This window comes from Salvia hispanica, chromosome 3, assembly GCF_023119035.1.
Source record: "Salvia hispanica cultivar TCC Black 2014 chromosome 3, UniMelb_Shisp_WGS_1.0, whole genome shotgun sequence".
Classification (NCBI taxonomy): domain Eukaryota; kingdom Viridiplantae; phylum Streptophyta; class Magnoliopsida; order Lamiales; family Lamiaceae; genus Salvia; species Salvia hispanica.
Genome location: NC_062967.1, coordinates 3307505 through 3330150, shown reverse-complemented (window position 1 = coordinate 3330150; position 22646 = coordinate 3307505). Strand labels below are relative to the sequence as shown.

General features: G+C 36.2%; 5 protein-coding genes and 1 pseudogene across 6 annotated transcripts; 2 read left to right on the top strand and 4 right to left on the bottom strand.

The window, feature by feature from the left end:
• Window positions 1-1327: 1327 nt before the first annotated feature.
• Window positions 1328-6391, bottom strand: LOC125215295 (annotated as a pseudogene).
• Window positions 6392-7157: 766 nt separating this feature from the next.
• Window positions 7158-9525, bottom strand: LOC125212902 (uncharacterized protein At4g15970-like). Its single transcript, XM_048113193.1, has 3 exons — window positions 9215-9525; window positions 8106-8477; window positions 7158-7806 (listed from the first exon to the last, which is right to left on the bottom strand). Exons 1-3 carry the CDS (start codon window positions 9518-9520, stop codon window positions 7321-7323), a joined length of 1164 nt encoding a protein of 387 aa, XP_047969150.1. The 5' UTR covers window positions 9521-9525; the 3' UTR covers window positions 7158-7320.
• A 2440-nt stretch (window positions 9526-11965) lies between these two features.
• LOC125215289 (uncharacterized protein At4g15970-like) lies at window positions 11966-13821 on the bottom strand. Its single transcript, XM_048116664.1, has 3 exons — window positions 13516-13821; window positions 12503-12877; window positions 11966-12427 (listed from the first exon to the last, which is right to left on the bottom strand). Exons 1-3 carry the CDS (start codon window positions 13819-13821, stop codon window positions 11966-11968), a joined length of 1143 nt encoding a protein of 380 aa, XP_047972621.1.
• Window positions 13822-15142: 1321 nt separating this feature from the next.
• LOC125212779 (guanine nucleotide-binding protein subunit gamma 2-like) lies at window positions 15143-16559 on the bottom strand. Its single transcript, XM_048113037.1, has 4 exons — window positions 16266-16559; window positions 16106-16158; window positions 15513-15557; window positions 15143-15440 (listed from the first exon to the last, which is right to left on the bottom strand). The coding sequence occupies exons 1-4, from the start codon at window positions 16416-16418 to the stop codon at window positions 15359-15361; spliced, it is 333 nt and encodes a 110-aa protein (XP_047968994.1). The 5' UTR covers window positions 16419-16559; the 3' UTR covers window positions 15143-15358.
• A 362-nt stretch (window positions 16560-16921) lies between these two features.
• Window positions 16922-19430, top strand: LOC125215284 (ribosomal RNA small subunit methyltransferase H). Its single transcript, XM_048116659.1, has 4 exons — window positions 16922-17311; window positions 17944-18192; window positions 18271-18339; window positions 18833-19430. The coding sequence occupies exons 1-4, from the start codon at window positions 16940-16942 to the stop codon at window positions 19256-19258; spliced, it is 1116 nt and encodes a 371-aa protein (XP_047972616.1). The 5' UTR covers window positions 16922-16939; the 3' UTR covers window positions 19259-19430.
• Window positions 19431-19886: 456 nt separating this feature from the next.
• LOC125214049 lies at window positions 19887-22362 on the top strand. 2 transcript variants are annotated; one of them, XR_007175052.1, is made up of 8 exons: window positions 19887-20020; window positions 20133-20336; window positions 20510-20618; window positions 20816-20861; window positions 21080-21165; window positions 21310-21399; window positions 21860-21976; window positions 22178-22362. XR_007175052.1 is itself a non-coding variant. In XM_048114907.1 (8 exons), exons 1-7 carry the CDS (start codon window positions 19935-19937, stop codon window positions 21960-21962), a joined length of 693 nt encoding a protein of 230 aa, XP_047970864.1. In that variant the 5' UTR covers window positions 19887-19934; the 3' UTR covers window positions 21963-21976; window positions 22178-22362. The 2 variants fall into 2 exon arrangements, 1 of the variants encoding a protein (XP_047970864.1); XM_048114907.1 differs by having other exon boundaries at window positions 21341-21399.
• Window positions 22363-22646: the final 284 nt, after the last annotated feature.

Genomic DNA, 22646 nt, shown 5'->3' with positions numbered 1-22646 from the left:
CCTTGTAGCAGTAGTTTTATGAATTATGCCAAAATTAAATATGCACTAACTAACTATGTGGAATTTTTTTTTCAACTATGGCAAAAGTCCGCGGTATATCATAATTTATGCGAAATTAAATGGAAAATGAAAAAGTCCGAGGTATATTATGAATTATGCTAAATTAAGTATTCGTTTCTATGTTGATTTTCAACTATGGCAATACATAATTTTATTCATCCCGAAAAGTTTCCATTAATTGGCTAATAAAAGATTAAATAGAGAAAAAAAATGAAAAAAAACAGAAAATTTTGATTTATGATTACAAATTCCACTACTGCTGATTGGAAATATTAGAAGAGCATATACATTTTAATTTCTATAATTACCTTGTTTTGACAACCCCCCCCCCCCCCACCCCCACCCCCACCCCCAAAAAAAAACTAAAATGTATGTATAATAACAAAACTGGCAATTTTTGTGCCGTCCAATTTGCAATTATTCACAAAAGTTGGGATTTTTTGCAATTATTCACTTTAAAAGTTGAACAAACGGTCGAATTTTGAAATTATTCACTTAAAAAAAAAAAAAACAACAAATTTGGCCATTTATTCAATTCCCAAAAGAAGAATATGGAACAAACATGCCCATGCATAGTACGCAATTTCGTAATCACGAACTGATTACATTTCTTGACCTTAATGGATGTAGATAGCCCCTATTGTAATACCAATAAACTAGGATTAGGCAATATTTATTTTTTCGATTGAAAAAGAACGATTTGAATTTTATTTTTTTGTATTTGAACTCAGAGTCAAGTAAGATAAATGCTAAAAGATAAACAAGGGACAAGCAAATCAAATCCCAAAAAAATTCTTCCTAAAATTTAATTTGTTGTAGTTAGCACAAGCAATTCTTTCTTTCGATTTCCATCTCCCTCTTCCTTTGCGTCGCCAATAGTCTTCACCACTGCCGACCTTACCGCCGCCCTTCTTCCCTCTCCTCCCAACAATGGTACTGGTAATACAAGGTGAAGGTGTTTCTAGTGATTTAAATGACAATTATCTCTTGATATTATTGACCCCATTGATATTTTGTTGTTATATATATGTGATGAATTGTGAATACTTATGTGAATGTTTTATGGTATACGTATGATGCCTATGCTTGATGTGAAATAGAATGAATTTTATTGAGCATATTGTAACACAAACAAAACGAAAAAAACATTGTAGTTATATATTGAGTTCTAATTAAAAACCATCTCGAGTTTATAAAACAATTCACTTTTAAAAAATACAACTAATTTTCCTTTTATTCATTTCCTTAACAAAAGAATTAGCTAACATGCATTCCCACAATTTTGTAACTGCAACATGTAGAGAGAGAGATATATAAATTGTTTAGTGACAAATTCTAGGAACGGTCCAAGATCTAGTAGTGGAATTCCTATTTGAAGGTAGCACATCCATATACCTTTTTCCAATCATTGATGATCATTGTAAGATCATGCATCTTATTTTGAATGCCTATGCAACAATTGACATGCATGGTGATCACCTCATCCAGATCCTTGCTGGGCTCACAGAATCCCCCGAAGTGTGCCGTGTCCAGGAACCGGAACTCCAACCCGATTCTGTGGATAAACGGTTTGTCCTTTACATGTTCAGCACGTCCTGGTCGTGTTTTCCCGGGAAATATTCCCGGCCATTGTACCAAAATTTGTAGAACTCGATGGTCCGATTGCTTGATTTCACGTAGTTGAACCCTCCGTTGGGGGAGTTGGCCACGTCATTGTAGTTGGCCCAGTAGTGGTCGCACGCGATCTGGAAATCTCCGTCTTTGTAGAATTTTTGGAATGCATCCCTAAGCCACATTACGTCGCCATCCTGCTTAATTTTTCCATTTCAAATCATTATCAAATTCTACTTATGTGTTGCTTCGATATTAATAACACATAATTTGGCCCGTGATGGAAAAATTAACTTTTGACTATTGGATCACAGTTTTTTTTATTGTTTGACTCAATGTTAACTTTCATTAATTAAAAAGAAGATAGGTACCGAATTGTTAGGCATAAGGTAGAAATAGGCTTTTTCACGCCAATAGAGGGCCAACACATCAGCTTTTGAATTTCTACTATAATTAATATATCAGGGATTTTTAATCGATATATTTCAATATTTAGGTAAATTATTGCTTAATTATAAAGTTCAACCTAAGTGAATAAATTTAAGAATAATAATACTATATTTTTGCAAATAAAGTCTCAATTTTCCAGTTTATAAATTAATTTTTTACTCATAAATCACGTATTTACAATTCAAATAATAGTTGTATATAATTAATATTTAATCAAGGGGGTAAAGTGCAATTACCGTGAAGGCGAAGTCGTTCGAGAACATTGCGAAGAAGATCAATCCTTCGCCACATCATCTTCAGATAATCCTCGCTCATGAAATGCGCCTCGCCGGAGAAATCCACGCCCTCCGTCGTCACGGCGTAGCAGTGGAGTCCCGCTAATACGATCCCATATCATATCTCTAGAAATCACAATTATTTAGTTATATTTTAATTTACTGTATCTTTTCCATATATGTTTAGATATTTTATTTTCTTATTCAATAAGTTAGGGTATAGTATTCTAGTATTATAAATATGACTAGATTGTTATTATTTGCATCATCCAATCAATGAATAAGAATTATTATTTCTCCACTATCGTGTGACTCAAGGTTTTGAAACCTTAACTACTTGCTGCCCGACGGAAGTACTTCCGCGCACAGCCCCAATCAATCTCCGCCGACCCTACGCAGGGCGCCGGAATCCTCAACGCCCGCCGAGCAACGCCGCCGGCCTCAGTTAAGGGAAGAAGGCCCTTAACAACTGGTGCTTTCATTGAGAACTCATGAGACGATACAACAACAGCGGTAGGTAAGGTTGGGGCACAAACCGACCCGACTATTTTCCGAATGGCTCGTCGCGCAGTGATAATGCGATTGGCCGCTGTGACAACGTCGGTTACAACCGACAGCAGACCGACGAAGGGGACCGTGAGGGTCGCCCAACAGAGGATGCGAACCACGATAATTCTATGGGTTATAAATTGGATTGCTTGATAGATAGACTGGACAAATTGGATTCTTGGAGGGAAGATACAGACCGTAGGTTCGAAAATTTGGAACCAGCGTGGCCTTGCGGCAATGATCAACCGTATGACAACGAAGATATAGATGATTTGGGGTTTGATGATCAGCGTCAACGGAGAATAGGGGATAGGGGTTTTCATGGTAGAAACCCTAATTTTGGGGCGTGAGATAGCCCGCAGAGAGATCGATATCGTCGCGATGGGAGAAATTCCAGGGGTTCAGGTTGGGACCCACCAGGATATCAACAACATTGTCACCAAATAGGCGGGTATGATCGACAGTTTAATCGGTCAGCCACGTGTTACGACCCACCACAGTCGCGCCAGCCCCCTTGTTGGGAACCACCGCCTCGACGTGCATCGCGAGAATATTCGGGTTATGATTAGCCACCACTGGGTACGCCGGGTCGTTGGGATCCACTCGACTATCGCTGCCCGCAGAACTTGCAGCCTACGCAGTTTAACCAACCCCTGAGTCACCGCACAGCTCCTTGCCCAGCCCAACTAGCTGCAGTAAGTGATTACAACGAGAAATTACGTGTTTATAGATTGGAGCAAGCTGCCCTTCTCGCCGAGTTGAATGCGAGGTTTGAGGAGAATAATGATGACAAAAATCTAGTTGAGGATGTTCCCAACAAAAATGCTCATAATGGGGTCGCTAATCTTGATGTTGATGTTCCAATCAACGAGTCCCTGGAAGAGATCGTCACGACCGACAATATGCCGCTGCAAGTGCTCGTTGGGGTATATGATGAGAAGATTGGTGATCTTATTGTGCCAACACATCGGGAAGTGGCACTGTTAGATGTTGTAGAGGAGGACAATTCCACTGATGAAATGAAGATGATCGTCGCCGCACTCAATAACGTTCAAGTGTTATCCAAAAATTTTGTTGAAAATTGTTGGCGCAAGAAAGAAGATGATGCTTACACCGGTTTGCCCATAATTGCTTGTGTTTATGTGGGTTTGAATGTCGGTGATGTTCCAAGTATGAATCATCGATCAACATCGCTCGACACCGATACAAGGTTGATCCCTCCGCGCAATGACACGCTATGTTAGAGCATTCTTGGAGGTGTGAACATGTTTTCCATTTTGGCACGGAATTCTGCCGGCCACATTAGGTCTCCTTGGTTGATTTTTTATGGAGGTGATCAAGGGATACATTCAGCTATTCGGTATGTGTTTGATCCAGGAAGAGACGTCTTGACAAAGCTTTTGCTTTCAATTATCGTCGTTGCTTCATGGTTTCCACCTTGAGGACAAGGCAGATTTTAACCATGGGGAAGTTGATACAATCCCATATCATATCTCTAGAAATCACAATTATTTAGTTATATTTTGATTTACCGTATCTTTTCCATATATGTTTAGATATTTTGTTTTCTTATTCAATAAATTAGAGTACAGTATTCTAGTATTATAAATAGGACTAGATTGTTATTATTTGCATCTTCCAATCAATGAATAAGAATTATTATAACTCCACTATCGTGTGACTCCAGGTTTTGAAACCTTAACTACTTGCTTGCCCGACGGAAGTACTTCCGCGCACAGCCCCAATCGATCTCCGCCGACCCTAAGCAGGGCGCCGGAATCCTCAACGGCCGCCGAGCAACGCCGCCGGCCTCAGTTAAGGGAAGAAGACCCTTAACACCCGCCGCCTTGCACTGCTCGTACGCAATCCTGTCGAAAGCGCCGACCACCACGTGATCCAATAGGTGTGCCGTTCCGATTCCGATTCTGAAGCTCTCCAGAAATAGATCGAAGAGCGAATTTGGCTCCGTCCAAGCCGCATTCAGAGTCGTGATTATCACCGTCTTGTTGTCCTTCATCGTCGCACTTCTCAACACCTTCTCCAATTCAATATTCTCATCTTTTGCCTATTTTCAATTTAATCGATCCCCAAAATAAATTGGTGTTTATTGGGAAAAAACTTCATTGTTAAAATTTAAATGATTGATAATTCGAATTTTTAATTCTCTGAATAAAATACAAATGGGAGAAACATAAATAAACACATCACTGTCCACATCAATTGATTTTCTTTTATTCATCGGACAATAAGTGTAAAAAATTAATTAACATGAGTCTCACTTTTTTATATAATGCGAAAGATAGATTGATAGAAAATGAAATTACTTAAATATAGTAAACTACTAGTAGTATATATGAGACATGCAATGACGAACAACCAACAATGAAAAATAGATAGATTGTCGAGTGAAGGGAGTACGTGATTGACATATAACTAATTGTCACCAATTTACAAAAATTAACATACATGCAATCAAATTTTTGTGAAAGGGTGATTAAAAATGTACCAGCAATGAAGCCGGCGGAATAAGTGACATGTATTGATGAAATGAAAGCGAATTAGCATTCAAGTTATGATTACGGAAAAACACCATAGGGTTACTAGATTGATTAAGAAGAAGAAGGGTGGTGCCGACCACCACAAGCATCAACGTTATTTCGATAGCCACCGCGGAGCACGTATGCTTGTGGTTGTTGTCTCGGTGGTAGCCACCGGACTCGAGGGTGTCTCCGCACTATACAGTGATGTATGTCAAAATTCAATATGCACTAGTTAGCACTAGCTACTTATGTGGATTTTTTCCAACTATGCTAAAATGAAATGAAAAATCCGCGGTATATGAATTAAGCTAAATTAAATGGATAATGTATATTAATTACTGAATTATGCTAAATTAAATATGCACTAGCTAGCTACCTCGTGGCTGTTATTTATCAGTGGATTTTCAACTATGAAACAAGATAATTTAATTATTCACTGTCGCAAAGTTTCCACTAATTGGCTAAGAAGAGATTAAATAGAGAAAAATGAAAAAGTCCGCGGTGTATTTAGAATTATGAATACAAACTTCCAACTTATTACAGTTCATGCCTTCATGGCCTAAATGGATGAAGATAGCCCCTATTGTAAATTTGTAGTAATAACCAAAAGGCCAAAAAATAGGACTAGGCAAAAAAAAAAAAAAATTCGATTGAAAATGATCGATTTGAAATTCTTTTGTTGTAGTTGAACTCACTGTCAAGTAAGATAAATGCCAAAAAGATAAACCAGGGACAAGCAAATCAAATCCCAAAAATTTTCTTCCTAAAAATCGTTGTATAGATAGCACACACATTCCTCTCTATCTCGATTTCCCTCTCCGTCTCCTTTTGCGCCACCCCTAGCACGCCATCGTTGCCAACAGTCTTCACCACTGGCAACCTTACCCCGACCTTCTTCCCTCTCATCCCAACAATAATAGTACTTAAAAATATATAGTGAAGGTGGTTCGAGTGAATTTAAAAAGGAGAAAAGATGAGAAAAATATGAGATGTCGAATGGATAGTTGAAAATGAAAATCATCCAGGTAACATGTTGAATACTTAAAAGACATAATTCTTTTACGTGCCTTATGTGATTATATGTGATTTGTTAACTTGTTGAATTATGGTTAATATATCGAAATACTCCATCTGTCCCTAATAATTCGTCACCATTTGACCCAGCATGGATTTTAAGAATTTAGGTTGAAAAAGTTAATGGCATGTGAATCCTACTTTTATATATTAGTTTTATAGTAATAAAATGCGAGTGATAATGAATTAGTAGAATGTGGGATCTACTACCAAAAATTGTAAAAGTGAAAGGTGACAAAATTTTAGAAACGGACAAAAATGGACGTAAGTGACAAATTTTCATTGACGGCGGGAGTATGTGGAATGAAATATAGATATATAGTAATGAATTGCTATGCTTGGCCGTTTTAGATAAATTGGTATCATTTTTATCTACACTCAAAATAAGATTGTGTGGACGAGTCGGTTGGTCAGGGTAGTGGTGTCACATGTAGTTGTCGCCTGTCGGCATTTTTCCATGTCTAATGTTTCAAGATATTATTTTGCTTAATTTGGCGTGAAACTCCGCCAGTTAAAAATATTTATTCTAGACTCATCAAATGAATTGTTTTCATCATATTGTGAAACAAATAAAAAAAATAGTTATTGAGTTCTATTAAAATCCATCTCAAAGTTTATAAAGCAATATAATTCACCTCTAAAGAAATACAACTAATTTTTCCTTTTGTTCAATTCCTTAGCAAAAGAATTAGTAGCTCACATCCATGCCCATGCAATTCACAATTTTGTAATTATCACAAGTAGAGAGATATTTATTTTGTCTAGAAACAAATTCTAGGAACGGTCCAAGATTTAGTAGTGGAATTCCTATCTGAAGGTGGCAATGCCATATACCTCTTCCAATCATTAATGAGCATGGTAAGATCATGCATCTTGTTTTCAATGCCTATGCAGCAATTGGCATGCATGGTGATCACCTCATCCAGATCCTCGCTGGGTTCACAGAACCCCCCGAAGTGGGCCGTATCCAAGAACCGAAACTCCAGCCCGATTCGAGGGATAATTGGGTTGTCCTTTATCATATTCAACACGTCTTGGTCGTGTCGCCCCGGAAAATATTCCCGGCCATTGTGCCAGAATTTGTAGAACTCGATGGTCCGGTTGTTTGATTTCACGTAGTTGAACCCTCCATTTGGGGAGTTGCTCACGTCAGTGTAGTTGGCCACATAGTGGTCACACGCGATTTGAAAATCTCCATCTTTGTAGAATTTTTTAAATGGATCCCTCAACCACATTACATCTGCATCCTGTTAATTTTCCCATTTCAAATCATTATCGGATTGATTAATATAGTTTTATTTGAATGGATTAAATATTCATTAATGAATGGATTAAAGAATAAGTCAAGTCCCGATGGTTAGGCGTAGAATATGGGCTTCTTCAAGCCAATAGCGGCCCAACACATCAGCATTTGGACCAGGCTTAATTTTTTTTCAATCTATTTTTATTTTGATATAATCAACTTTCTTTACTCACAAATCGCATTTTTAGAACTTAAGTAATTTATAAAAATTAATATTAAATCAAGGGGGTGAAGTGCAATTACCGTGAAGACGAAGTCGAATCCCAATTCGAGGACATTGCGAAGAAAATCAATCCTTCGCCACATCATCTTCAGATAATCCTCGCTCATGAAATGCGCCTCGCCGGAGAAATCCACGCCCTCCGTTCTCACTATGTAGCAGTGGAGTCCCTCCGCCTTGCACCGCTCGTAAGCCGTCTTGTCGAACGCGCCGACCACCACGTGATCCAACAGGTGCGCCGTTCCGTCTCCGATTCTGAAGCTCTCCAGAAATAGATCGAAGAGAGAATTTGGCTCCGCCCACGCCGCGTTCAGAGTCGTGATTATCACCGTCTTGTTGTCCTTCATCGCCGCACTTCTCAGCGTCTTCTCCAATTCGACATTCTCATCTTCCGCCTATTTTCAATTTTGTAACCAAAAATTGCTCAAAAATCAATAGCATTTGTGTTTAGGTGATGAGAAAAATTATAAATTAAGAATCATACAGTACTTTTATTTTAATATATTATCGATTATCGATTCTTTTACGATTGACTTGTTATTAAAAGTTTGTTATTAAATATTTAATTCGTTTTTATAAACAAAATATTAGTACTATAGAAATTAAAAAAAATGAATGTGAGAAAAGAAAGCTTCTTTTTTCAATGGGGAAGATACATAGGGCATTTAATAACTAATTGCATATTAAAATTGTCTAGGGTGTCTTATGTTATGTTGCTATAAATAATTATCAAATGATTATATATCTACGAGATGTAAGCATCATCCAAATATAATACTTATTCAGTTAAGATTTAATATTTTAAATGTACGAGTCTGGAAAGTCACATTAATCAACTACGCAAATTTGTGAATAAATTGACTAGTATGCATTTGGAATTTAAATCATTTCGACGTTGATAGCCAATTGGTAGGGTCTGTTATAGAAAATATGCAATTAGACGTCGTAAATAATTTAGAATACATGAGCTTTCTAGAAATCTTTTCCCCAAGTCAGAAAAATGGACCCCTACCTTGATTCATTCTTCATTCAAATCGAAATATAGATTATTAATCAGTAATTTGTCACATTTAATAATGAAAAAGAAGAAGACCAAAAGTTAGTAAATATTTATGCACACAAATTAGCTTACCGGAGAAGAAGGCGGGATTTGCAACGTGTATTGATGAACTGAAGACGAACCAGCATTCGAATTCTCACAAGATGGCCTCGAGAACGAACTATGGTTTCGAAAAAACTCCAAAGGATAGCTAGATTGATTGAGAATAAGGAAGGTTGTGCCGACCACCACAAGCATCAATGTTACTTTGATAGCCATGCCGGAGAGCATCGGCTTGTGGTTGGTGTCGCGGTGGTAGCTGCCGGACTCGAGGGAGTCGCTGCCGCCTTTGGCGGTGGAGCCATCCACACCTCCGCCTCTGGTTGCCGATGGTTGCATTTCTTTTCGCCTTCTCTATTATGATTGCATGACTAATTTTGTTAGGATTGATATTATATAGTCTTAACTAACCACTTAAGTCAAAGTTAACTTTGTATTCTACCGGAAATTAGAGTTGTATATTTGGTATAATAAATCATGCTAAATTAAATAAGCACTCATATGTGGATTTTCAACTATGGTTAAAAATATTTTAGGCATTGTCGTCTCTTTATCATCCAATTAAAACATTCTATGGGTTGAACTTGATATTCGACACTCAACCTATGAAGTTTAATTCATAGGCTAATTGAGAATAAATGTAAAAAAAAATGAAACGTCGTTTGCTTCTTAATTAATTTTTCCAATTCAATATGCGTTACCGGAAAAAATAAATGAAATTATTTGATTAAATGGAAGTGGCTAATTTAGTTTTTACTTGCATAGACAAGGTAGTAATCCGCACCTCGACTTGCAATATCTTCAATAACAACGATTATAAAAAAGTAATTTTATACTCCTAGTTCTGATCAATTATTTAAAGATCATTCATTGAATTGATTCCTACTTACAATAAAATAGAGCTTATTTAATTGATGTTGTCTGTGATGTTAAGTACTTGTATATTCTAATGGCGTGTTTGACTAAATGGACAAATAAAATTATTAATGGTCTTTACAAGATTATAAGGCCAGGTTTAGTGGATTTTTAATGTTAATTTTGATAGTTAGGTAGTTGCAATCGAAGTGTAAAATCGATGTCGGTTATCACTAAAGTCGCTTCATTTCCCTCTAGAAAAGTAGGGCACCACGAACTTGTAAGAAATGTCATTTTGTTTATTGACTTCAATTATTTACAATTATTATAAATTTTAAAAAAAAGTTCATTCGCACTTTCACTAGCTAGCTGTAATTAACTGATTAATAATTCGAATTTTTAATTCGCTGTTCAAAACAAAATAGAAATAAAATATGAACGTGAGAAATATAAATAAACACATCATTGTCCACATTAATTGGATTTCTGTGATTCAATAGGACATGTAGAAAGTTACCTAATAATGAATGTGAATCTCGTTTATATATAGTAATGAATGGAATGGATTAATAGAATGTGAAATTTACTGATTAAATATAGTAAAAGGTAGATGAGACGTATAATGATGATCGATCCAAAATGAAAAATAGACATATTGTCCAGTGAAGGAAGTAAGGTATTGACATATAACTAATTGTCACAAATTTACAAAAATTAAACTTGTTGTAGCTATCACTCACAATTATCCCTATCTCAATTCCTTCCCACTGTCCATAAGCGTTGCCCCTGGCCCGCCATCGATCGTTGCCAAAAGTCTTCACCAGAATCACCACTCCGGCACTCCCGGCCTTCTTCCCTCTCCTCCCAGGAATCGTACATCGTATTAGTAAATATATGGTGAAAGTGTTTCGAGTGAAATTTAAAAAGGAAAAAGGGCCAGAAAAAAATGAGAAGTTGAATTGTACTATGTAATTGGTTAACTTGCAAAACTGTGAATAACTATATAATAGTAAGATATATGTGGAATCAAACATGGAAATGAATTGTCGAGTGATTTGGTAACAAATACTCTGAAAATGAGAATATATGCTTGCACCACTACTTAGTCGATTGCATGTCATAAGACTGCAATATTGCTGTCGGTGCACATGATGATATGTGATGATTATTGGAAAATTCGATTTTCTTCGCTGGTATAAAAAATTCTACTATTTCAATTTGGTGTTTTTCAGGAAATAAATATTTAGTTATTAATGGTTTGGTAATTCAAATATTTAATTCATTTAATAACTAATTGCTTACTAGAATAGCATAGCTGTATTTAGTAATTAAAGGTTTGCTTATTAAATAATTTACTAGTTTATTTCATAAGCTTTCTAGAGATCTTTTCCCTAGTTTATTTCATAAGCTTATTAAATAATTTACTCCTAAAGTGGGACGGAGGGAGTATTAATCAGTAATTAGTTACATTTAATGATGATAAAGACAAAAAATTAGTATACATGCACTCAGATTAGTATACTAGAGTAGAAGGCGGGATACGAGACGTGTGTTGATGAACTAAAGATGAATCAACGTTCAAATTCTCATAAGATGGCCCTGAGAACGAATTATGGTTGCGAAAAAACTCGAAAGGATAACTAGATTGGTTGAGAATAAGGACTATTGTGCCGAACAACACAAGCATCAATGTTATTTTGAAAGAGGCATACTGCTAGTTGGAGTTAAATGTTTTAAGCATGAACTGAAGAGGCTATTACTGAACTCAATTACTCCTATTTTTTCTCGTGTGAAGAGGATAATGCTATTAACTCGCAAGTGATTACATATATGTAGATTTAAAAGCGTATTGCTCACTTATTTTCTCTCAAATACAGTAAGTATAAAACAATTAAACAATTTTGTTAAGTAACAAATTCTGGGAAGGGTTCAAGATCTAGTAGTGGAATTCCTATTTGAAGATGGCAATGCCATATACCTTTTCCAATCATTGATGATCATGGTAAGAAAATGCATCTTGTTTTGAATGCCTACACAGCAATTGGCATGCATGGTGATCATCTCATCCAGATCCTTGCTGGGTTCACAATATCCCCCGAAGTAGGCCGTATCCAAGAAACGGAACTCTAACCCGATTTGGTGGACAAACGGTTTTCCCTTTATTATGTTGAACACGTCTTGGTCGTGTATGCCTGGGAAATACTCCCGCGCATTGTACCAATACTTGTATAACTCGATGGTCCTGTTGTTGGATTTCACATACGTGAACCCTGTACTCCCGGTGTTGCTCAAGTTGCGGTAGTTGGCGGTGTATCGGTCGCACGCCATCTCGAAATCCCCATCCGCGTAGAATTTTTTGAATGGATTTCTAAACCACATTACATCTGCATCCTAAAATGTGAAGTGAAAAAAGATGAATATAAATTGCAATTTTTTGGAATTTGGTTTAATTAGATTTGAAGTTACCGTATAAATGAAGTCGTATCCCAATTGAAGAACAGTGCGCAATAGTTCAATCTTTCGCCACGTCATCTTCAGATAATCCTCACTCATGAAATACGCCTCGCCGGAGAAGTCCACGCCCTCCGTCGTAACAGCGTAGCAGTGGAGGTGCGCTGCCGCCTTGCAATGCTCGTACGCCGTCTTGTCGAACGCGTAGACCACTAAGTGATCCAAGAGGTGCGCCGTTCCATTTCCGATCTTGAAGCTCTCCAAAAATAGATCGAACAGGGAATTTGGTTCAGTCCACGCTGCGTTTAGATTCGTGATTATCACCGTCCTGTTGTCCTTCATCACTGCACTTCTCAACGTCTTCTCCAATTCGATTTTCTCATCTTTTGCCTATTTTCCATTTTGTATACAAAAATTGCTCAAAAATATATTTAGTTACTAAAACTTTGGTAATTTACATATATAATTCTTTCTTTTAAAAAATATGGAGTAAATTAAAAGAGAATGTGAAAAACTTTTTTTTTCTATGGGGGAGATACATTACACATTTAATAACTAATTGCATATTAAAATAGCATAGCTCATGCATATTGAAAAGTCAGATTTAGTAGCTACAAAAATAATTAAGCATTTTTAAGTCACAACTGTGCAAATTTGTGAATAAATTGACCAGTATGCATTTGTTTTTAGGTGATTAGAAATTTCGATTTTCTTCGCTGGTGTAAAAAAATCTACTATTTCAATTTGGTGTTTTTTAGGAAAAAAATATTTATTTATTAATGGTTTGGTAATTCAAATATTTAATTCATTTAATAACTAATTGCTTACTAGAATAGCATAGCTGTATTTAGTAATTAAAGGTTTGCTTATTAAATATAAGCTTTCTAGAGATCTTTTCCGAGTCGGAAAACTGGACCTCTTCTACCTTGATTCACTCTTAATCGAAAAAACATTAATAATCAATAATTAGTTACATTTAATAATGATAAAGACCAAAAATTAGTATTTATGCACTCAGATTAATATACCAGAGTAGAAGGCGGGATACGAGACGTGTATTGATGAACTAAAGACGAATCAGTGTTCGAATTCTCCCAAGATGGCTCTGAGAACGAATTATGGCTGCCAAAAAACTCGAAAGGATAATTAGATTGGTTGACAATAAGGATTGTTGAGCAGAATAATACAAGCATCAATGTTATTTTGATAGCCATGCCGGGGAACATAGGCTTGTGGTTGGTGTCGCGGTGGTAGCTGCCGGTCTCGAGGGTGTCGCCGTCGCCTTTGGCCGCGAAGCCATCCACACCACCACCTTTGATTGGAGCTGGTTGCATTTCTTTTCGCCTTTCTCTATTTCGATTGAATGAATTTTGGGATATTATATATAATCTTAAATCAAGTAACCAATTAAGTCATACTGTCACTTTTTTTCTACTGGAAATTAGAGTTGTATACTTTTATTATAAATTATGCTAAATTAATCAAATATGCACACATATGAGATGTGTTATTTACAACTATGGCAAAAAAATAACTATTTGGTTGCACTTGATATTCGACCCTCTACTATTAGGCGTCATTAATTGGTAAGAGGTGAATAAAAGTTAAAAAATGAAACGTCATCGATATAAGGTGATAAAGTATTTTCTTCCTAATTTTCCCAATTCAATATGCGTTACCGGAATAAGTAAATGAAATAATTTGAATATTAATTTTTAGTTTGTTTAAATGGAAGAGACTAATTTATATTGGGATATTGGTGTCAAATATTATAAAATTTTTTAAAATTTGTTTTTCACCGCGAACTTTAAACTAAGTACTATCATGAATTTAATATTCTCACTATTACTTTTTTTCATCTCTCTTATTTTAATAATTTCGTACCTAATAAAAAAATTTACTCTTTAATAGTATCATGAATTTAATATTTTCACTATTATTTTTCTTCATCTCTCTTATTTTAATAATTTCGTACCTAATCAAAAGATTGTACTCTTCAAATATGATAGGAGCATTTGCTCTATATGTACTAAAAACACATTCACCAATCTCTTTCCTTAAAACACGTACCTTCTCTTTGTGCTCAGGTCAAGTAATGATTTTAACTCATTTGCAAATATACCCCTATTTAACTCTCTAGAATATACTATCTCTGTCCCTGAAAATTTGATACAGTTTACTATTTCGGTTCGTCCCTGAAAATTTGATACAATACACTTCACTTTTATCATTTTTGGTAGTGGACCCCATATTCCACTAACTCATTTCTACTCACATTTTATTATAAAACTAATACTTTAAAAGTAGGACCCACATCCCACTAACTTTTTTCAACTCACTTTCTATTACATTTCTTAAAACCCGTGTCGGGTCAAAGTGTAGCAAATTTTGGGGGACGGAAGTAGTAACAGGAGTAATTGTCTAAGAATAAATATAGGCATATATAAAATGTGCTTGTATAATTGTCTTTCTCTTTCATAATGATTTTCTTAATTCATGCGAAAATTTCAACTATCTTATATTATTAGAACGGTACATACATAGATTTAAATAAAACAAGCCTACACAATTACATAAGCAAAGTTGAGCAGTGGGCTAATTCAAAGCAAGAACCCAGTATTTGACCTTGTTTAGCCAACTATTAATCAAAATAAATAAAAAATCAAAACATTGATTTCTTATTACTACTTGAGACAGATAACAGTTGATTTCGACCAATTCAAATACTTGTACAGTGACAATTGTGTGAAAATTGGAAAAAAGCTAAATCAGATGAATACAAGAGAGCAAACAAGCTAACATCCATTCTCTCTAGCTTCAAGAATCATCATATATATGTTTACATAGGAGATGAAGACGAGAAGCAGATGCTCAGATCCATCGGCGGCGACTACGGGAGCTCTGAGGGCCTTGGAACCACCTATCCCAGTCGGCCTCCACCGGAGCTCTAGTCCTGTAATAAACCATATAGTATAATTTAATTATGTAACATTACCAATAATCAACTTAGCTTATTAATCCTTACACAGGAAGTAGAGCGTCTGGAACTGAATCCACGCTCGCGATTACACTGTCAGTCAAAACGAGTATATGAGTAAGTAATTGCACCTATTAAGGTGACGTTCAGTACGTTAGACAACACAATATGAGATAAGCCATAAAGATATTCGACTAGGGCCAAATTTGTTACTTGGATAGAGGTAAAATAAATAATCATGATATAAAATATAATCTTGGCACTATAGAGACGGGATAGTTACAAATAAACATGACGATTAGATGGTCCCTAAAAGTTAGTTTGATTATCTTATCCTTCAAATACTCAGTCTTATTTTACCTAATCAATCAAAGTAAAAGTCCACTGATCATTTTGCCTCTATCGAAACCCCTTCTCGTCCCACATCGATAAATAGGTGATCCCTTCTCTATAAATGAATTGATATCCCTCACCCTTATGAGCCCTTTTAAGGGGATGAAGATGAACGACCTATTTCTAAAGGCCTCCAAACAAAATTGGTCTTTTGTGTACTTCAGATTGAAGTATAATTATTGCAGATTATCTAATTTGTGATTAAAAATGTACAAAAAAAATAGTAGTAGTTGAGAGAGAGGGTTTACTCTGGACAAACAGTGGATACTCCACCAATAGTTTCTAATTCAACTAGCTCATCCTGCATATGAATAAAATAAATAAATAAGCAAACTCTTCAATGTCAACAAATTGGACGGAAAAGGAAAAAAAGGAAGAAAGAGAAGAAGTTGAATTGATTGTGAGTGCCTGCATAATTTGGATTTCCTGATTGAGGAAGGAAATTGCAGCTAACATTCTGTGCTTTCCCATATGGCCAGAAGTCGAGGATGCCATTGCCGATGAGGCGGCTGAGCTGCGCTTGTGGGGCTGTTCACCCGCTTGCGGCGGAGCTCGATCCATCTGCGCGGCGGCGGAGGCTGTGGTGAAGCGATTATAAATAGAAATGGAAATTGAAATGGAAATGGATCCAGCTGAGATGAGGAGTGGGTGACATGGAAAGTGGTCAAAAGTGGAAGCTGGAATGCCGAATCTCACTTGTTTTTGTGGGGATAATTATGAGCAATTAAATAATTATTGTGGGGATAAGCTTGCACATTTATTATTACTATTCTTGACAGGAAATAACATAATACTCAAAAATTCAGATTGTTACTGTAATTTTACTTACAAAAATCATTATAGTGATATAAATGAGAAGTTAAATTGCAAATAGAATCACATCCTATATAAAATTATACACGATTTTTTAAGTTGTCTGCACCAATAAAAAAAGGGCACGTCATTATTACTGATTAAAAGGTAATGAAAATAAAGTGGGCTTTGGAGTTTAGATATGGGCCTAGATATTAATCGAATAGCAGCCCATAATATTTTATGATAAATTATTTTCTATCGTCTTCTTCATTTCGCCCTTCACAGCCATGGCCTTGCCAGCGGCTTCAGCTTCTGCAAAATCAATCTTCAAAAAGCTGCTGCTTCTCAATTCTCCGCAAAAATTCTCTCCAGCTCGCTTCGCCGCTTCCGCCACAGCGTATAGTGCTATCAGAAACAGAGGCAAAAGCAAAATCAAAAGCGAGCCCAATCAGCAGCAGAAGCAGAAGGCAGAGCTGCTAGTGAAGAGGCGAACGCGGTCAGATAGAGAGCTCGACGAGGACGTTTTCTCCAAGCACTATGGGGATGATTCTTCTGCTCATGTTCCTGTCATGCTCGGGGAAGTGCTTGACGCCTTCGCTACCGTCAACCTCAAATCCTTCGTCGATTGCACTCTCGGCGCTGGCGGACACTCCGCTGCGGTTTGTCAATCTCTTTGATTTGCTTAATTTGTTCGAGTTGATTACTTATTTGCTAATTCAATGCGTGTATGTTGGTAATGTGGTGAAATTTTGGGGTTAATGTGATAAAATTAGAGATGATACTAATTTGATAGCCTCTATTAGCTGGTCGGAGGTGTGATTTTTTCATTGCATTAGCCTCTTGGAGAAATAAGTAAGATAGTTTCTGCAGAAATTAAGTTTTAGTTTTTGCTTTTTTATCCTGAGTTCGAGTATTGTAGTTGGATATATCGTTAGATTGTATGAGACGGGAATGAAAATCCACAACATCTAGAACTTTTAGGTAATTCGAGTACTGGCATTAAGAGGGGGTGCATTTGTGCAAAATCACAGTTTATGTGGGCCTTTGCATGCTAAATTGGATGGTTTCATGTAGCAGACAGATCACAGATAATTGTAGAAGTGTAGAACTGAAGTTAGAAGATTGTACTGATGTTCATGCTAAAACTTGTGTGATAATTAACACAAAGAACAGTGGGATTAATGACGTTTGCAGCTATTCAAACGCGTAATTTGTGGAGTACTACTTGACTGTCTTATGGTTGTCCATCAACTTCATATGGCTAGATAACTAAAGCTCTCTTGAAATTCAGATTATTCAGGCCCATCCAGAAATGGAGTTTTATGTCGGATTTGATGTTGATCCAGTTGCCCATCAAATAGCTCTGGATAAAATTAATCATGTGTTGGACAAAGATTCAGGCCACTCTAGATCGCACTTACAAGTTCACACACTTGTGAAGAACTTCAAAAGTATTAAAACTGCGCTTCATGATATTGATGAGAATCGTTCTCCAGGAGTTCAAGGAATTTTGATGGACTTAGGAATGTCATCCATGCAGGTACACTGGAAACCATGTTTCATACTCTAGGAGTAACACTCCCTCCGTTTAAATACTTTTCTCACCTGTGATCTGCAGGTCAACAATGCTGAAAGGGGATTTAGTGTACTATGTGATGGACCTCTGGATATGCGGATGAATCCCCAGGTAACTACTGCTGCATCAAGGCCATTAATCCCTTCATAACTTATTTTTTAACTCTATATGCAGTATGATAATTATGTTGTATATAGAAAGATATATAAAATCTAGATTAACGAAAAGAGTGGCAGAGAACTATGCAGCTTTTTATTTAAGTAGAGTTTTCAGTAAGCAAACCATTCATTACCACACATGGAGAAAAGGAAGAATTAGAACAAAGCAAGACAATGTGACACCCTATATGTTGACGGCCATCAAATGTATTAATTCTGTAGGATACTAACTTGATTCTACAAATGATATTCAACATGTGGTAAAGATCATCATGTTTATGCACTTCTGCAAATGAATAGGTGAGAAAATTTCAACTGGTTATATCCTACTATTATAATTGCATGTTATATTTATTCTGGCAATTATTTGTTAGAATGGCATGACTCATGGTTGCTTGGGCTACTCTATTTTAATTCTGAGTAAGATTATGGAGTATTCCACTTGACACGAATTCTCCATAACTGAAGGAGGAGGTAGGCAGGGATGGATTAAGACTGCAACACGTGTGTTTCAAGCATTGAGGATAGCTGTGAACGATGAACTCAACACGTTGAAGGATTCCATCAACTCTTGTTTTGATTCCCTTGGTCCTGGAGGAAGGCTGGCTGTCATATCGTTCCATAGCTTGGAGGACAGAATCGTGAAGCAGGCATTTCTAGACATCATAAACCGCTCTGATGACGGAGCTAAGCAATTGAACCATTCCGAAAAATTGGATTCTTACAAGGAAAAAGAAGCATGGGTTAAACAGATCGTGCAAGGCAAGGACGCCAATATCCTAACAAAGAGACCGGTGACACCATCTGAATCCGAGGAGAGACTGAACCCTCGAAGTCGAAGTGCTAAACTTAGGGTTATTGAGAAGGTATGATGAAGGATGTGCATATCCTTCAGATGTACCATTCATTTTTCAGTTTAATTTATGTTTGTAGCCAATTGATAATTCATCTTTTAGATCGAGTTTCTCATACTCACTCTCTCAATCTCAATGGGCTGTTGATACTAAAAATATCAATATGAAGGAATCTAACAATTATTGACCACTTTGGTTCGACAAAGTACATCTTATAATCATGTTTTTCCAAATGTTTATCACATTTTTTTACTAGATTTTGAGATAAAAATCTCATATCTCCTAAATTGAAGACGATGGTTTTATTTGATGTTGGATATTACTATAACCTATAATAATAGTAATAAAACTCCTCTTGTCTTCTGTCCGTGATTTTCAATTTGTCATTTTGATCTTTCCACGATTAAAGCCTGAGTTTATTTTTACTATAATTGACAAGTTTAACTCATGTTCTATTATTCTTATTTTTTTATAAAATTAATGTATAAAATTAAAATTGAGTTTTCACTATTTTTTAATCTATTTTTTATATTTTATAAAATCAGTGTAAATTAATCAGCCATAATGGGTGACGTTGAGAGTGCCAACTACAGTCGATAATTTTGCAACACCTGTCAATCTTCCTCTAAATTTTCTGTAAATTCATAGTCATAATTCATATGCATACACAAATTTAAACTACAGCACTACGCCTATGGCTGCAGCTAAATACTATTCCTCTCGCTCTCTAATTCATAATCATACCCGAATTTTTCAAGAGCTCTCCACCTCCGCCGCCAGGTACAAGATATAGTTTGTGTTTCTGTTGAATAAATGCGGCCCAGCTAGTTCGTTATGTTCGATAACCGATTGAATTGTTTTTTCCATTTAAGGATTGAATTGAATTGTTCAGATTGAGCTCGAAGAAAGCAGGTTTTTCAGTCTCGGGTGTAAAGAGAGCTAACCTCACTGCCAGGAAAAAGGAGAGGATCAAGCTCCCTAATTATGGCGGAGGAAATGGGATCAGTCAATTTTTCAGTCATCCATCTGGGATTGAGGCGATACTCAATTCTAGGGCTCTGCAGAGTTATCACCCCATTGATTCCAATCTGTACAGGTTTCTTTTTTATTCATGTGAATTATGATATCTGTTGCCCAACATGTGTATGATAAAATGACTTAATCAGAAATCTATAATTAATTAGGGGACAAGGGATGTGGATAGTGGCCAGTGGCCTCTGGTATTCATTTATGTTGTTGCTGCCTTTGGCTTATGTGAGCTACATGCAGGTGTGTTCTGCCGCAGATTCAACTTCTCAGTTTTAGAGTTGCGCCAGTTTTGGAGTTACAAGTAACTCCATCTAGTGAAGATTGTGTTGTAGAGATGTTGTCTTGCAAGGTAAACCAGCAACTAACTAACAAAATTTGATAGGAGGTAACAAAAGAAGGTCCTTGGATTCTCTCTGTCATCTGAATCACATACACAATTTTTAGGCTGCACATCTATTGCTACTCATGCATTGAAGAAAACTGTAGCAGCTTTTGGTGCTTCACATGTTATGGTTGATAACATATCAAACTTATACGTATTTGTAGTTTGAGGGTTCTGAAGCAGTGGAACGCCAGAATGAACGTTTTTCAGGTATGACTAATTGAATTTTGAGTATATATATTTGCTTATCAAATATGAACTAAGTGGAGATGGTTTTCTGGGCCTGGCTGATCTTGTGGAAAAGACTCTAAATTTCCTTAAGTAATACAACAGCGTTTATAATGGTTTGATTGAATGTGAAGGACAAATTAGTCGCAACAGCTTCATTGTTTGGACTGCTTATATTATATACTGTGATTGTTTTGCAGCTTCTATGAGAAATCATATTACATGGGAAACTATTGATGGTGAACATGTCTTGGATGTTGATGTGGAATTAAATATTCTCCTCGAGGTTGTTACCCTGCTTAAGTTGTTACTTGAGTTCAAGATTTGCTTTCTTTCCCAAAATGGTTGTCTTAGAAGAAAACTGATTCTGTTGTTGTCTGAACCCTTTTCTGTTCTATAGCTTCTATATCTTGGTGCTATGTTTTTGCAGCTGACCACAGTAATGGTGTTATTTATCGCAGATCAACACACAGCCATTTGCAATGCTGCCTATATCAGCTGTCGAGCAACCAGGAAATATGTAAGTTATGTAGAATTATTAACAAAGCTTGAAGTCTTGTGAAATACTATCTGAAAGAGCTTATCTGAGAGAAAAAAAAATAACTGTCTATTGGGTCCCAAATTCTATTGCAATAGTGATAACACTTCTGATTGAACCATCTTTGCAGTTTACCTGTAATCTTATAGAAGTATCTAAAAATTATTTTAGTCACAATGCTTTCTATAGTAGTTTGGATTTGGAATTGCTGAATTTCTATAGTTTTCCTTTGTCTAGAGCACTGTATAATTTAAACATAGTTGCATGCTCTCATTTTTCATTTAATCTGTTGTTGACTAGCAGTATTTTTTATCATAAGGTTAAGTGTAACTAGATTATGTTGATAATCTATATTCTGAAACTGCGTTTGAAGCTCATTGCATAAGGTGTGCACATTAAATCATAGAACATGTTTCATGGTAACAAGTTTTACAACATACAGGGTGATGCAGGCCGTGGTAGACCGTATGGTCCCATTGCTTGCACAACAATTGCTGCAAGATTATAAGGAATGGATTCATCAACAAAGCAAAAGCCTTGAGTGAATTAATCCTGCAAGGTAAGATTTTCCTTACCTTCATCATCTTGTAGAATGTCTAGTATAGCATTTTCTTATTTAATCAGCCAAGTTAGGACTATAGTAACTGTGAGATTCCAGCCAATCCCTCAACAAACAAGTTTAGCTCTTCTAATAAAACAAAGTAGTAGTATATAACACAAATGAATTAAGATTGTTTCTTAATGCTGACAATATTTGCAGGTGGAAACTATCATATTTGGTCGTTGCAATCAGAGGAAAAGTCTCATCTAACAAAATACTCCTAGTTACTAGTATCATGCATAAAAGAATACCAAATGTAGGTGTGCTAACTTCAAAAAATGTATGTATGCTGATGATTGTTGGCATGACTTGTGATGAATAAAAATTGGTCAGTATGTTTATCAGCCCGACCGGTTAAACCATGAAAACCGGTAACTCCAAGGTCCGATTTTTAAAACATTTGTTGAATGCAATATGAAAGAAATGGGGTCTCCTCAGCCAAGATCTGAAAGAAACATACTAGTTAAAGATAACAAAAACTAGAGAATAAAATGGGTATGAAATCGAAATAATTGAGATATGTAGGTGATAACTTGCAAAGGAGCTGAACGAATCAACTCCCAAGTATACAAACTACCAACATGATAATGTAGGTAAGCTTACTGACCATTCACACAGCGCCACAGCA

Excerpts from the sequence above, each read along its gene's own strand:
- LOC125214049 (XM_048114907.1), top strand. The coding sequence starts at position 19,935 with ATGGCTGCAGCTAAATACTATTCCTCTCGCTCTCTAATTCATAATCAT. Across the intron at positions 20,021-20,132 it reads CTCTCCACCTCCGCCGCCAG|ATTGAGCTCGAAGAAAGCAG; the intron begins GTACAAGATATA and ends TGAATTGTTCAG. Across the intron at positions 20,337-20,509 it reads ATTGATTCCAATCTGTACAG|GTGTGTTCTGCCGCAGATTC; the intron begins GTTTCTTTTTTA and ends AGCTACATGCAG.
- LOC125212779 (XM_048113037.1), bottom strand. The coding sequence starts at position 16,418 with ATGGATCGAGCTCCGCCGCAAGCGGGTGAACAGCCCCACAAGCGCAGC. Across the intron at positions 15,558-16,105 it reads GTATCCACTGTTTGTCCAGA|TGTAATCGCGAGCGTGGATT; the intron begins GTAAACCCTCTC and ends TTTGACTGACAG. Across the intron at positions 15,441-15,512 it reads CCAGACGCTCTACTTCCTGT|GACTAGAGCTCCGGTGGAGG; the intron begins GTAAGGATTAAT and ends GGTTTATTACAG.
- LOC125215284 (XM_048116659.1), top strand. The coding sequence starts at position 16,940 with ATGGCCTTGCCAGCGGCTTCAGCTTCTGCAAAATCAATCTTCAAAAAG. Across the intron at positions 17,312-17,943 it reads CTGGCGGACACTCCGCTGCG|ATTATTCAGGCCCATCCAGA; the intron begins GTTTGTCAATCT and ends CTTGAAATTCAG. Across the intron at positions 18,193-18,270 it reads TAGGAATGTCATCCATGCAG|GTCAACAATGCTGAAAGGGG; the intron begins GTACACTGGAAA and ends TGTGATCTGCAG.
- LOC125215289 (XM_048116664.1), bottom strand. The coding sequence starts at position 13,821 with ATGCAACCAGCTCCAATCAAAGGTGGTGGTGTGGATGGCTTCGCGGCC. Across the intron at positions 12,878-13,515 it reads GTATCCCGCCTTCTACTCTG|GCAAAAGATGAGAAAATCGA; the intron begins GTATATTAATCT and ends AATGGAAAATAG. Across the intron at positions 12,428-12,502 it reads GATACGACTTCATTTATACG|GATGCAGATGTAATGTGGTT; the intron begins GTAACTTCAAAT and ends TTCACATTTTAG.
- LOC125212902 (XM_048113193.1), bottom strand. The coding sequence starts at position 9,520 with ATGCAACCATCGGCAACCAGAGGCGGAGGTGTGGATGGCTCCACCGCC. Across the intron at positions 8,478-9,214 it reads AAATCCCGCCTTCTTCTCCG|GCGGAAGATGAGAATGTCGA; the intron begins GTAAGCTAATTT and ends AATTGAAAATAG. Across the intron at positions 7,807-8,105 it reads GATTCGACTTCGTCTTCACG|GATGCAGATGTAATGTGGTT; the intron begins GTAATTGCACTT and ends GAAAATTAACAG.